The sequence below is a fragment of the Fukomys damarensis genome, unplaced genomic scaffold, assembly GCF_012274545.1.
Source record: "Fukomys damarensis isolate Sample0158 unplaced genomic scaffold, DMR_v1.0_HiC HiC_scaffold_9, whole genome shotgun sequence".
NCBI lineage: Eukaryota > Metazoa > Chordata > Mammalia > Rodentia > Bathyergidae > Fukomys > Fukomys damarensis.
In genome coordinates, this window is record NW_022900921.1 from 364396 (window position 1) to 379904 (window position 15509).

The 15509-nt window shown below is 46.2% G+C and overlaps 1 protein-coding gene across 1 annotated transcript in view; it reads left to right on the forward strand.

The window, feature by feature from the left end:
• The window catches only part of Gfpt2 (glutamine-fructose-6-phosphate transaminase 2), a 55278-nt gene extending 44825 nt beyond the window's left edge, over window positions 1-10453 (forward strand). The window contains exons 20-22 of the mRNA XM_033761757.1: window positions 4135-4302; window positions 6881-7042; window positions 8448-10453. Of these exons, the coding sequence (XP_033617648.1) occupies window positions 4135-4302; window positions 6881-7042; window positions 8448-8492 (375 nt within the window). The 3' untranslated portion in view covers window positions 8493-10453. The remainder of the gene's footprint in view (window positions 1-4134; window positions 4303-6880; window positions 7043-8447) is intronic.
• Window positions 10454-15509: the final 5056 nt, after the last annotated feature.

Sequence of the window (15509 nt, forward strand, 5' to 3'; positions counted from 1 at the left end):
TTTACAATCTGTAGGGGCTAGAGGTATAGTATAAGAACAATCCTTTAAATCAATAACTATTTTAAAAGTATTTCTAGGTATTGCAGAGGCAAGGGGGAGACCAGGTTGTAATGCTCCCATGATTTCCACAGTTTCATTAATCCTTCTTAAATCTTGTAATAATCTGCATTTACCAGACTTTTTCTTTATAACAAAAATTGGTGAATTCCAAGGAGAGACAGACGGTTCAATGTGGCCTTTATCTAATTGTTCCTGCACTAACTGTTGGGCAGCTGTTAATTTCTCACTAGTTAAGGGCCATTGGTTAACCCAAACAGGTTTTTCATCTTTCCAGACTATTGGATCTGCATGCGGTGCAGGCATGTCAATAATCCCTAGGGAAAATATCCCAGGCCTTGTTTAGGAGGATCAGCTGACGGAGTCACAGGAAATTGAATTCCTTGATCTTCCTCTCCTAAACCAACATTAGGCAAGAATCCTTGATCAAACATTTGATTAGAGACCTTTTGATTAGGGCTATATAAATAAACTCCCATTTGTTGCATGACATCCCTTTCCCATAGATTAACCGGGCGGCAGGCCAGGAATAACATATGGTTGAAAAGTCCCACAATGTCCTTCTAAATCACTCCAATTTAATATATCAGTACTTTGTTTAGGATTTCTACTTTGACCAATGCCTTGTAATTGAGAGACAGTCTCCTGCAAAGGCCATGTAGAAGGCCACTGGTCAGCAGTTATAACGGAGACATCAGCACCAGTATCTAATAACCCAATAAAAGATTTTCCTTGAATTAACAGTTTTATCTCTGGCCTATTGGCTCCAATAGATTGCACCCAATAAATATCTGAGGACCCAAAGCCTTTATTCCCTCTAATGGCTTTTTTCCTGAAGTAACTATCCCGGGTAAAAGAACCAATTGGGCTATACGCTGTCCAGGCTGAATAACAGAAATTTGAGAAGGAGAACAAACCATAATTTTAATTTCTCCAGTACAATCCTCATCGATAATTCCTGGGGAAATTATGAGTCCTTTCATGGTGGAGGAACTTCTACCCAATAAAAGACCTAGGGTACCCCTGGGTAACGGCCCCAAAACTCCGGTGGGTAATGCTTGCGTTCCCATTTCAGGGGTTACTACTGCATAGGAGGGGGAACTGAGGTCCAATCCTGCACTGTCTGGGGTGGCTCGGAATAAGTCCTGAATGGATTTTTTGACTGAGGGAGGATCCGAGGGGTTGGATCCTGAAATGCCCCAAAAGTTTGATAACAGGGGCCTGAGGCTGGCCCCTCCGCCCGTTTCCCGACTGGATAGGATTGCCCATAACATCCCTTTTAGATCTACATTCATTGGCCCAGAGATTTCCTCTTTTACATCTAGGACATAAACCAGGTTCTTTAGGAGGTTTTGAAAAAGGTCTATTTTCTTTATGTTGTGGGCAGTCTCATATTAAATGTCCTGCCTGACCACAGCCAAGGCAATTTCCATTATTCCTCCTTTTTGGAGGGCCACTTCTATGTTGTTGAAATAAGACCTCTTTTACAGTTTTTCCTTGAAAAGCTGCAGCCATGGCAAGGCCCTGAGTGTAAGAGGGACCTATATCAGCACACAAGCGAACATAATCTGATAAATCAGCCTTCTTTCTAAAAGGACGAAGGGCAGCTTGGCAAGCAGAATTAGCATTTTCATAGGCCAATTATTTAGCTAAGATAATTTCTGCTTCTGATTCTCCAATTATTCTACTAGCTGTTTGCAACAAACGATCTAAAAAATTTTGGAAGGGTTCATCGGGCCCTTGTCTGATTTTAGAAAGATCCTCTGTAGCCTGTCCAGAGGAAGGTAATTTTCTCCAGGACGCTTTGGCAGCTGCATTAATTTGAGTATATACTCCTAGGGGAAAACCCAGTTGCTGAGTAACCTCAACATAAGGTCCCTCTCCTGCGAGCATCTCATAAGTTGCATTAAGTTCTCCTTGCTGTCTATTAAGGTCTGCTATTCTCTGGCATTGTTCTGCATATTCAGACTTCCACAACAAATAATCCCCTCCAGCTAGGCAAGCCTTAGCAATCTGTTTCCAATCGAAAGGCGGCAAGGCATCAGTTGCAAGAGAATCTAGCATGGCTAACGTAAAAGGGGCAGTTGGCCCATATTGGGTACAAGCCATTTTCAATTCTTTTGTTTAAAAGGGATGGGGGCGTGTTTCGAACAAGGTTTCCCTGAGCATCCTGAGCCTCAAAAACTGGGCAGGCCAGAGAAAATGCAGATACATCCTCACCTTCTTTAAAGGCTTGTTGTAAACCCTGCTGAACTGGAGATTTAAGGAGTTGGGAGTTTACTCTCACAGGCTTCCAGCCTTCAGGAGGTCCTGAAGCCAAAGCATTAAAGAAGGCTCCTTTTCTAACCGATTGTCACAAGGGGAAGGATCAAGATCTGCTATTGTACTAGGCTTGTTTTTAGGGGGTTTATGACTAGTCCATTGAGCTTCCATTTGTTTAGACAAATTTTCCATCATATTTTCTATTTTTTCCATCACTTTTTCTATTTTTTCCATCCTGTCTTCTAACTGAATTTTTTGTGAACCCTCAGTATGGGCTGCTGTCACTAAAGGCGGCCATACATTTTCATAATATTTCGCAGTTTCTACTTCAAAACCTAGAGGTTCTGGCGGAGCCGTCAGAATGATAGTTTCACTTTCAATTTTACAATTATCATACTCAGGTTCCTCTACACTCAAACTTTTAAACATATATACAAAAGGCAAGCGACTGTTGCTAGCTCCCATTTTTAGTATTTATAAGAAAACTCACCGCTCCTCTTTTTGCCTTCCTTTTGAAGGTCCTCTTTTTTCTCTTCATCGAGATCTCCTTTTATTCTTTATCCAGCGGTGTCCTTCACTGAATCCCTCGATACTCAGGTCCCTGTTCGGGCGCCACTTGTGGCGGTCCAGCCGTGACAATACGAACATGCCTGAGTCGGGGAGTGAGGATTGAGAAAGGAAAGAACACTCCAGCCTGAGTGGAGACGAAGAGGAGTCTGATTTATTTCACAGAAACAGCTCCTTTTATAGGTTCACATCAACAGGAAGCTTTTAAGGGCACACAACAACAGAAAACACCAAGTAATTGTTTTTATCTTTATGCAAAGACCGGATTTCCTGATTCTTACAGATAACATCAGATCTTCAACTAACGAGTTTCCTGTTATGCCAGGGTCAAAGAATCAAAACAAGCTCAACAAACAGTTTCCTTGAAAAGTAGTAAATGTTGATGCCTTAATTGTACAGGAAGAAGTTATTTTCCAAATGTCAAACTCCAGTGGGCCATGACTGGGCCCCCACACCACTGGGAAAAAAAGAAGCGTTTAGGCTGCCACTGGCACCAGTCAGTGGCCCCTCTGTGGTCACTTGGAAGCCAGGACTCCAGTTGTCTGCAGCCGCCAGGGAGAAGCCTCAGTCCTTACAGTGTTTCCCTGACCCAGAGAAATAGCTCCGGGGAGGGAGAGATGTTTCCTTTGATGGTCCCGTCGGGGCAATGACATGGATGAAGTGGTAACTGAATAGAAGTGGATCTGCTTCATGTAGTGCAAACGTGTTAAGAAAAACGAAATGGATCTTACCCGAGCACAGGAAAAAATTGAAATAGCCCAGAGGGTGTGATTTCGTTTGATAGGTCAGCTGGAGCGACCCTCTGGAAGTCAGGAAGGGTCTAAAGGGGAAGGAATGATGAATCGACTAACAAAATAAGGGCCCATCTATGCCAGGCACAGTGGTGTTGGCCACGGACGGGAGAGATTGTGAGTCTGGCTCCCAGGAGGAGGGAGGGAGACTGAGGTGACTTTGTGTCCGAAGTGGGTGGCCATGTGTGTGACAGAAGAGAGATGGATCCGTAGCGCCTGGGGCTGGCCTGAAGACACAGGCCAGTGAGCCAGCATCTGTGTATGCCCGGGACGGCAGCCAGATCTCCCGGCCCTGCCTTGCCATTGCTGCTGGGAATGGTCTGTGCACCCGCTGCCTTTCAGTCCTGAGCTCCTGCCTCCCAGAGTTAGCCCTCTCCTCCTTCCCTTCCTCCTTTCTGGCTGATCTGTCCCAGCCCCTGTCTGCCCAGGGTGACACGGATCCCTTGTGTTCCCCCAGAAAATTAAAGAGATAACCTACATGCATTCGGAAGGCATCCTGGCTGGGGAGCTGAAGCACGGGCCCCTGGCACTGGTTGACAAGCAGATGCCAGTCATCATGGTCATCATGAAGGATCCTTGTTTTGCCAAATGCCAAAATGCTTTGCAGCAAGTCACGGCCCGCCAGGTAAGGCCTCTGCGGGTCTGGGGACACCTGCTCTGCTGTCTTCCACCGTGCCCACCTCACCTACTTCCTGCCACACCAGCCACGGGTTGTGCTGCCAGTGAGCAGGGCACTCTCCTGTGCCCTTTGTGAGACGCGCACACTTTGGGAAAGAAACACCAGGCTTGCAGTCATACCCTGCAGCAGCTCCTCGGTGAGGCCCAGTGCCAGACTGTCCCCGCTGCCTTGGACTCCAGGCCTAGGGACCAGAGGAGGCGGTGGACTCCTGGCAGAGCATCCTGGGGTGGGATCTCCCAAGCTGACCAGTGCCATTCTGCTGCTGACCAGGCAGGGTAAAGTCAGATTTCACTGGTGCCTGCAGGGCTGCTGGGTCTCTCGCACTTTGGACTGATTGGCCATTACCAATCGAGGCACAGGTTGCCCTCCGAGGGCAGCTGATATTCTGAAGTCAGAAGTTAGTAGGGGGCCAGGGATTTAGCTCAGTGGTTCTGCAGCCTGCCTTGAAAGTTCAAGATCCTGTGTTCCATCCCCAGGAACCCCCCCAAAAAAAGTAGGAAGGAAATTAGGTTTTGTTAAAATAAGCAGCTGATAGCGAAAATGACCAGACATCTGTCCTAATAGCCATTACAGAACATTCAGGATCAGGAAAGTGTGTTTGTTTTTGTTTGTTTGCAGTACTAGGTATTGAACTCAGGGCCTATGGACTGAGCTACATCCCAGCCCTTTTTAAATTTTTTATTTTGAGACGGGGTCTCACTAAGTTTCCCAGACTGAGTTCAAACCTGTGGCCTTCCTGCCTTTCAGAGTGCTGAGATTCCAGGCTGGGGACCACCACGCCTGTTCAAAAGGGAGAGGAGGAGGGCGGGACAAGAAGGTTGTATGCTGTGTTTGGCATGTCAGGGACATTTTTCTTTCTCTTAGTTGGACATCCCTGTGATTACCAAGGACCTTCCAGCTCCTGGGCTGGTCCTTTCATGCTTTAGGTACACACAGAATTTCCTTAAGAGTTCTTGTTTTAGAAAACAGGATTATCAAGTCAATTTGAAGACCACCAAGTGTCCCTATTCTAAAAACCTGAAGAAAGATCACTGATTAGGAGTCTAGGGACCTTTTTTTTTCTTTGTCCTCCTTTCTGGTAATTCATCCCTCAGCCACTTAAAGGGGGATTTTCTTTTAGAAGCAACAATGTTGGGGAGAGGAAAAAACCAAAAAAAAAAAAAAAAAGTCTTCACAAAGGGCAGTTTTGCAAAGTAAACTAATCTCAAACCAGGTGACATAAAACAAAATGGCGTAGGTGTTGCCACTGATACCTGGCTGCAAACTGGGGCATTCCCATGATCCCCTCAGGGGTCATGATTCTCTAGAACAACTCAGAGAACTCAGGAAAGTACTGTGTCTCCTATTACAGTTGGATTATAAGAATACCAATCAGGTCCCAAACGTGAAGCTTCTGTGTCCTCAGGATGAGTCATCCTCCTGGAGTAGCACCTGAGAGCTCAACTAAGCCTCTGGCTCCAGGGCCCATGTTTTTATTGGGGTTTCATTAAGTAAGCATGACTGATTAGATCTTTGACTTGTGTTTGAACCGGATCTCCAGTTCTCCCTGTCTTCAGGGCCCAAGATCCCAATCCTGTAATTACATGGTGACCTTTCTGGCACACTCATCCCCTACCCTAAAACATCTTTGGACCCATTGTGACTCCTCTCAGCATAGACTCAGGTGTAGGCCCACCACGAGACAAAGATGCTCCTGTCATTCAGGAAAGCCCAAAAGATTACATCTCTCTCCCAGGGATCAGGGACAAAGATAGTCAGATTCTTTAGTGTTCAGTAGCTTCCCTGACCCAGGAGGGCAGAGCCCTATGGCTTCGTCTTGGGCTGGCTCATGAAGTTACAGGTCGGTGAAACACAGAAAGGTGATCAAGCCAGGGGCTGCCACACCGCACTCAGCACGGTGGTCAGACAGCACCATTCCCTGCCAGAAATCCTCCTGCCGCCTCCCATCCAACTGTAGTGACCCACGAGCCTGCATCACCTGTCCCTCTCCTGCAGCACTGAGTTCCACCTCCTCACTCTCCTCCCGTGTCCTGCCAAGCTCATTCCGCCTCAGAGCCCTTGTGCTGGGTCTGTCCTCTACCCAGAATGCTCTTCCACAGCCCGGGAGTCAGCTTCACATCACTGAGGTCTCAGGCCAGATGTCTCCTTTCTGAGCAGCCTTTTCTCAGTCACACTGCCTATTTTCTTGCCCTGCGGCATTTATCTAAACTTCATCTTCTTGTCATGGTTTGCTTATGGTTCTGTTTTCTGTCACTAGATCATGAGCCCCCTTAGGGTGAGGAGGGGGCCTCCTGTCCCTTTGCCAGGCATGCTGAGGCCACTCAACAGATGAGTGCTGAGTGATGGGCGCAGGTGGCGGTCATCTTGCCGTGAAGCCTTACACGCTTTGCGTCTTACCTGAATCGTGGATTGCGCTTCACCCGTCACTCCAGCAACTGCACTGACGCTGATTCCAGAAAGTGCCAGGTGGAAACGGTTGCTTCTTTCGAAATTCCTATTTTGTAAACACATTTCTCTGCCCTAGGGTCGCCCAATCATACTGTGCTGCAAGGATGACACGGAGAGTTCTAAGTTTGCATCTAAGACCATCGAGCTGCCGCACACTGTGGACTGCCTTCAGGGCATCCTGAGCGTGATCCCGCTGCAGCTTCTGTCTTTCCACCTGGCTGTGCTCCGAGGGTATGATGTAAGTCTGTGCACTGCGCCCACGTGCCAAAGAGGAGAAGCAGCCCCGAAGCTCCTTTTTAAAATGTACGCTTTTAACTGACACATACTTAGACGTACCTATGGAGGAGAGTGATGTTTCGGTGCACATATGTAATGTGTAATGCCAGAGTTCTCTTTTCTTTAAATATTTATTTATCCTGAATAGTCTTTGGAGAAATAATTTCATGGCAAGTAACCTTCTTTATAAAGTGGCTTATATCCCTTGAAAACAAGCTGAGAACTGCAAAAAGGTGGAGCAGACCATATCATTAAATCCTAACCTCATTACCCAGAGGCAATGTTTTTAGTTAACAAATAGAGTATTTTTTTCACGTCTTTTTCCTGTTCATGTGAGCTTGTAAAAAACACTTCTCAATATTATATCAAGGATAAAATTTTCTTTCTTTTATTTTTTTGCCATGTTTATGAACTTATTATATGTAACATTTAATCGTTGAATATTTCATTTATAATCTCATAATATGATTTTCCTGACAGTTATTTAGCCCGTCTATTATTATTAAATTTTTCCAATTATTCATTTCATAAATAACACTGCAGTGAACATCTTTGTACTACACCTTGGCTCCACATTTAAGATTTGTCCTTCAGCTAATAAGACATTCTGAGATACTTAATATATATTGCCAAATTATGTTCCAGAAAAGAACTACTTAGGATCTTATGTAAGAACACACACACTTCACTGCGCAAAGAAATAAATGTTTTAGTTACGATTTTATTTGAGATACTTTCTAAAACATGTTACAGAGCCCACAATAGAACAAACACCTGAATGTGTACATAGCATCCAAAACTGACAATCGCTACCACTTTGTCATATTTGTTTCCTCTCCTCTCAAAACATAAAGAAAATAATTCATTGCAGGTAAAGTTGAATCCCACTTTATCACCCATTCCCAAGCCTATTTCCTTCCCAACTTCCACCTTAAAAACAAAAATGTTGTGAAATCGTGTGTATTCTTCAAAAAAAGGGTATTTATTTATTTACTTCACAGTGCCTGGGGCCAGACCCAGGGCCTCATGCCTGCTAGGCAGGTGCTCTACCACTGAGCTACACACCATCTCCCCCCGAAAAGTGAGTTCTAGCAGCACACACCAAGCTAGCTATTTTTAAATTCGTGGTTCATAGTCTTTTAATGGTGTTAGTTACAAGCACGACAGTAGGTACACGCTAAATGTTTACTCAGTGAACTAAACATACAATGACATGAAGCTTCTAGGAGGAATTCATTTCCAAGACGTAGGTTTCGCGGTAGCTCGTGGTCAGGTGCCCGGCAACACCTGTTTCTTGTGTTGCACTCTGTGGTGTGGCACGTGGTTACCATCGTGTGGTCCTGAGCAGCTCGTTTCTTTCCTTTCAGGTTGACTTCCCCAGAAATCTGGCCAAGTCCGTCACCGTGGAATGAGGAGAGCGCCACCTTTAGTCTGATTTGAGACCTGTCACACAACAGGTGCTGCAAGGGAAAAGTGGGCACTGCCCTGTGCCACGTGTTCCAGTAGAGCTTGACAGCTTCAACGTGCCTTGTACCCAAGTGCTTTTGCTTACAGCAAATACTGTTTCTCTGTGTCCTGAAGTCGCCTGAGGAGCAGGAGATTATTGTTTACACATGGGGATCAGAGCAGACCTTTCCGCTGCTGTGCAAAAGAGATACGGCTCTCTCAGAGTAACTGTGAACCTTTTTAAACCAACACTAGTTTTAAAACAAAGTATTTATAATGATGATTGTATAGCTTTTAAGTTATTTTTCTATATGTGGCTTTCTGTGGCCATGTTCATACCCAGGCTCTTCATCTCAGCTACCCACCGCACTGGCTCCGGGTTTGCTCCTGGCGAGTGGCCTCCATCTCAGATTGAGCACAAGGGATTAACCATCTGGACTTCTTTTACCCTCCTCTCCTCCTGGGCTGCTCCTGGTTCCTGCCTTCTGATGTCAGTGAAACCCTCCAACCATCTTCCTATTCCTCCCATAAGTCCAGTTGAAATTTCAGCTTCCTTCAATACTTTTTTCTATTTTAGGACCCAAATCTGGCCAACTGTCAGACTTAGGTTGAATCAGACAATGGTTTGTTTTAAGCCCAAGTAGCGTTTTGGTCCCTGCCCCCTACCCATATTAAAACAGCTTGAAATGTCCCGTGCAAGAGGGTAGTTTCAAATGGCTACCCTGGTCTCTGTTTAAAAGCATGCACAATCAAAAGTACTATGCAATTTTAAGATAGTAAAGACAATACATTTGCATGTGCGTTTATATGTGTGGATTTGGTTAACCTCATTCTTTTTGTGTACTTTAGATATTGCCGACTTCCAAGGATCTCGGCAGGGTCTGGTGGGAAAAGCCGTTGCTTAGTGCCACAATTTGGATGTGGTTTGACATGTCCCACCGGGGTTCATGTGTTGAAAATAGGTATGAAGGGAAATTCTAGGGTCCAAATCTCAGTTTGATTTAGGTCTTTTTTTTTTTTACTTCACAGTACAGCCAAAGTGGTACACATCCAATAGAAACCATATACATGCAATCATTATTTTTATATTTTCAGTATATTTAATAAATTACATGAGATAGTCAACATTTGTTTTATAAAACACCTTTGTGATAGATGATTTTTGTCCATTTGTAGGCAAATGTAGAGTTATGAGCATGTTCTAGGTAGGTGGTTTGATTGGTAGGTTAGGTGTATTAAGTGCATTTTCAACTTACGATGTTTTCAACCTATGGTGGATTTATCCAGTCACAGTCCCACTGTAAATCGAGGAACATCTGCACTCATTTCTGTTCTGGAAAAGGCGGACAGAAATGTAGGTCCAGCATATAGGAGGCCCTAACAGCCCTGAGTGCTCCCCAAAACTCTCCCTTCTCAGGGCCCAGGTGATGATGGCCGTGACCTCCACCCAAACTCCAACTATGGAGTGTTGGCAGGAACCCAAGAACTATGGTGACTTTCCTAGACCTCCATCTAGTCCTCACCAATTAACAAGGGGCTGCCTCCTTCAGGAAATAACTAGACTGTTTTTACCATTCTGATCAAGCCATGGTCAATATAACTCCTAAGATAGGAAACTGTTTACAGTCTAGCCAGAACATGTTTATCTGGTCAAGACTTAGAAAAATGTTTCTGAACCTTACAGCCAAGAAGCAACGGTTGTCTTGACCTTTGTGCTAACATTCCCCTCACTCTTCCTTGTAGTTCTACCTGTGTGTCTATCTGTAATAATATACTTGGCCCTCTTGAGTTCCACTTCCACATCCGTGGATTCAACCAACCACAGATGGAAAACATTTGAAAAATATCCCAGAAAAAAACCCCTATAAAACTTGAAGTTGCTGTACATCAAGTAGTATGCTGAATCTATATGAATGAAGTGATATGTATTAGGTATAATAAATCATCTAGACATGATTTAAGGTACAAGAGTATATTGGTAGTTTATGTGTAAATGCTATGCTGTTTTACATAAGGGACTTGAGCATCCACTGATTTTGGTATCTGGGGGGGGTTCCTGGATCCAACCCTCTGTGGATACCAAGGCACGACAATTGCCTAGTTTTGAGAATGGAGGACCAGCCCACACTGCCCCTGCTGGACGGAGGCTACAGGAGGAGGTGAGGGGCTGGGTCTCCAGGGCACAATCTGACTTCCACTTCTCTGGGCACAGACAAGGCCCTTTAGGGAAGTCATGGGCGAGGCCACCAGTGAGTCTTGGGAGACACAGGGCTCGGCGCAGCAGGACACCTGGCGGCCTGAGGTTGAAGCAGGGACTGGGATGCAGCAGAAATTCGGCCAGGGAGAGGCTGCTCTACGCCTTCTGCTTCTGAGTTCGCTGTGGCCCACTCCTGCTCTGGGAGAAAAGCTGAAAACTGCGCAGTGGTGTGTGTGTCCTCAGCACAGAGGGATAGAAAGGCTCCTGAGCACATGGTCAGCACACACAGGGCAGTGCTGAGAACCTCACCCAGCTCTCCTGGGTGCTCTGTCAGTGATGACAGTCTACTTCTTGGGTCACGGTTGTTGCAGAACGGCTCAGCTGCCGTCCCTCTGGAGCAGAGCTGTCATCCAGATGACCTTCAGCATCCCCCCAGCGACTCTATCATCTCATATGTTGAGGCCCTGTCTCCTATCTGTGTCTTTTTTCTGAGTCTCCTTTTCTTGATTTGATGGGACTTACCCTTGTGAGGAAAGGTGCTGTGGTGTTGTGGTCTGAATGGCCTCACCAACACTCATGCTGAAATTTACCTCCCATTGTCAGGTATTAGGAAGGTTGAAACTCAATCCAACTGTGGTATTTGGAGGTTCAGTGAAGCCCTAAGGATGGGGCCCTAATCCAACAGGAGGTAATTTTATAAAAGGAACCTAAGCCAGGATGTTCTGTTCCTCTCACCATGTGGTTCTCTGCGCTGCTCTGGGACTCTGCAGGTCCACACCAGCAAGGCCTTCACCAGATCAGCAGCCCAATCTTGAACTTCAGCATTCAGAACCTTAGTTCATTCAGCCTGCTATGACAAAATGCAATGCCACTAAGTAGGCAATATAAAAATAAGCAATGTATTTGTTGGTGTTCGGAAAGTTGGGAAGCCCAAAATCAAAGAACCTGAGGAGTTGGTGTCTGGGAAGGACCACTTCCGGGTTCATACACGGAAGTCTTCTCCTGTGTCCTCACATAGCAGAAAGGTGAAGGAGCTTGCTGAGGCCTCTTCTATAAGGGCACCAACCCCATTCGTGAGGGCTCCACCGTCGTGACTTAATCAGCCTCTAAAATTCCCTCTTCTAGTGCCGTCACATTGAAGGTTAGGATTTCAACATATGAATTGCGAGTGCGGGAACAAACGCAGACCACAGAAGGAGGTTACACTTTTTGAAAAGCTTGTAGGTCTGGAAACGACTTTATTAAACTTCACTGAGAGTCTACCGAAATAAAGACTTCTAGGTCAAAAAAAAATCTTTCCCTTCCAAAATTTAAAGGTAAATTTTAAAGATGATACCTGTATCATGTTGCTCCCAGTGTTGTTGCTGAGGAGTCCAAAGCCACTCTGAAGCATCTCTGTAGGGGACCTTTTACCTCCTATTTGTTCCTTGCGTTGTAAAACATCATAATGTGGTGCCTCGGGTCTCTTGTCATTTAGAGTCAACTTCAGCCATAATCCATGCCCTTCAGTTCGGTGGAATATTTTTACAGTTGCTCCGGCCTCTCTAGAATGCCTATTAGAAGTTGAAGCCCTGGATTGACCTGTACATTTGTCCTTCCGTTTGTTTATCTTACTGTCTACTAATTGTGAAACTTAGTCCATTTTTTCTCCCAACCTATCACTAAGATTTTTCATTTCTGCCAACATGATTTAATTTTCCAGAGCCCTTTGTTTTGAGTGTAGGAGTATTTTATAACATGTCTTTAAAGATTAAAGTCCACACTATGATCGTAATTTAGTTTTTATCTAATGTACTTTTTCTGTTCTGGGACACCACATACATGTCTCCTTAGGCTCCTCTTGGCTGTGTGTTTCTGACTTTCCCTGTCTCTTGACGTTGACAGTGCTAGGAGTACTGGTGGGTATTTTGTGCAGTGACCCTCGGCTGGTTATGTGTGATGCTCTTCTCAAGGTTAAAATGGGGTTATGGGCTTTTAGGAGGAAGACCACAGGAAAAGAGCCATTGTCATCACTTTAAATCAAGGATACACACTAGTCTAGTCACTTAGCACTGTGACGCTGACCATGATCATCTGTCTGAGGCAAGTGTGTGCCAAGTTTCTCTATGATAAGGGGACTCAACCTACTTCTGTAATTTTTTGTTGTGTGTATGTGTGTGTCTGTGTACCTCCTTACTTGCACTACAATAAACTCCAGGTTCATCTTGTATATCTCCTGCCCCAGCCTTGGTATCAGCCATTTGCCAGGGATCCCTGGTTGCTTTTATTGGAGAATGGCATTAGAAACCAAGATCTAAGCTCTGGGATGCTCACTGCTCTGATGTCATTGTTTCTAGGCTGCCTTGGCTGAGAGGGCAAGGACATATGTGTGCATGCTGAATTCTCTTCAAATGACTGCTCTTATTTCAAGGATGTGAATTTTTTTCATCCTCTCTGAAACCACGAATGATATATCTTTTCATTTGAAATCTCCTTCTCGATACAGAGCCTGTGTTTCTTTTAATATGCAATTATCTGCTTGATGGCCTTAGTTGTCTTTGCCATGTGAATTCAGGTGTGCTGTTCACAAGCTCTGAGCACACAGTGGGCTTGCTGATGCCCAGACTCACTGTGGGGAAATGTGGGAGCGCTCTAGGGGCTGCAGTGATGTCAGATTCCAGGCCTTCTCTTTAGGGCTGCTCAGATTTCTAGAAAAGAGCTTGCTGGTCCCTTGTGCGGGTGTGAGTTCAGCTGCCGGTACTTTGGAGATGCCCGGAAGAGAGTGCAGAGGGTCCTTCCACACTCCACTGGACAGCATTGCGCGACACCCCTTCCATGCAGCACTGACGTCTCCCCTGTGCCCCAGCCCAGATGCCCCACCTCTTTGGTGGCCAGAAGATAATCCCCTGGGCTTCTGCTTTCGCCAGCTGATTATCTCTCTCCTGCTGTCCTTGTCTGAGCCTGAGTGCCCAGACCAGCTAGCTGACTGGTGCAGGAGCAGCAGCCACACCCACAGCGCTTTAGTCCTTGACTGGTCTGTGACAGAAGGCCTCTCCCACCCCCTGAACGGTGGAAGAGCAGGTGACACAGAGAGGAGGCCACCCCTGGGAGGGGCACGCTGGCAAGAAGAGCAGGGTACAAGGAGAGTACACCAGCAGCTACAGAGGCTCTCGGCCTGGCTGGTGAGCCTGTCCTGCCCTTCCCGTGGTGTAACATGGGAGCATCCCGACACATGTCCTGCTGCAGTGTGGCTGTGGCTGGAGTGGCCCCGTAGCTTCACCACTGAAATGTAGTCCTCAGCAGGAGGTGCTGTATGAAGAGAGTAGGAACTTGGCTCCATCACAGTGCTGAGTCACGTGGCCCCTGGGAAGTGATTAGGATGAAGTCCCCATGACAGACTCCAGGTGGCTTTAAGACAGACACATGTGTGCTCACTCTCTTACCATGTGATGCCCTGGGCCACCTCAGGACTTAGCAAGAAGCCCATCACATGATGCAGCTCCTCCACGTTGCACTTACAGGCCTGAGTCAAAATAAACCCCCTTTTTTCCTGTTTGTGTGTGTATGTATGTGGGTTTTTTGTTTTGTTTTGTTTTTGTTGTTGTTTTGGGGGTTTTGTTTTTGTTTTTGCTTTGTACCAGGGATCGAACTTGTGCTTGCGAGGCAGGCAGCAGCACAAATGAGCTAAATCCTGGCTCCTGTATGTGGTTTTTATTTTTTGTGGTGCTGGGGATCAAATCCAAGGCCTCACCCATGCTAGGCAAATGCTGTACTGGGGGGGGAGGGTTACACCCCCCCCAACCAGAAACCTCTTTTCTTTATAAAGTAGTCTAGGAGTCTATCCAGGAACTTTGTTATAGTCACATACAATAAATGGACTAATACTTGTCCTCCTTGGTTTAAGGCCAAGTTGCCTTTCTACAACACACAGTTGAAGCGGTTCTGACTTACACTCCTGGGCACAGCTCTGACCCTGGTAAAAGTTGAGAAATGGGTTAGGATAGCAGGCAAAGTGAGAGGGAAGGATGTGGAGAGAGAGGAGCTTGAGGAGACTTACCTCCCTGCAGGCCTGATCTACCCTGAGGCTGCCTGCTTATCTCTTAGAGCATCTTATCACAGTATATTCCCCACCCCAGGCTAGGACTGAGTGCACTTCCCACAGAACTAAGGAGCAAATTCCCTGCCCTGAGCACAGCTGATAAGCACAGAGCTGTACTGGAACCTAGGCCAGTCACAGGTACCCAGGAACTGGACCCGTGGAGAGCAACTGTCCTGCAGCTGTACCTACAGCTGGCCTCTGGCCAAGACCTGGGTCTCTGTTCACCTGCTGCCTTAATGCCAGCCCAGGGAGCTGAAGCTCAGTCTCCTCCTGCCTCCTGCACCCTCTTCGCCCTGGTAAAGAGACTAGCATGGGCAGGGGAGGGAGAGGAAAAGAAGAAAGAGGTAAGCTGAAGGTTTTGGGGAGGAGTGGCTAGGCAGGTGGCCTTCATCACAGCGGGTCCACAGCCAGGGGCCATAGGGCTGACGGGGTGAGGACCAGGAAAGGAACAGGAAGGCAGAGGCTGGGAAGTGAGCTGCAACAGGTGCTCCTCTGGGTGGGAAGCAAGGCAGAGGGCCTCATGTCTGGAAATCAAGCCAGGTCTTCAAGTTCCTCCCACTCCTCTGTCTGCCCTGCTTGCCCTACGTCCTTCCTGTCACTAAGACCTGACAGTCTCAAACCTTCTTAGGTCAAGTTTGTTTAAATACAGTTCACATACATTCAGGGTCATGGTGCCGAGTTCTGACAAATACATAGTCATATAACCAT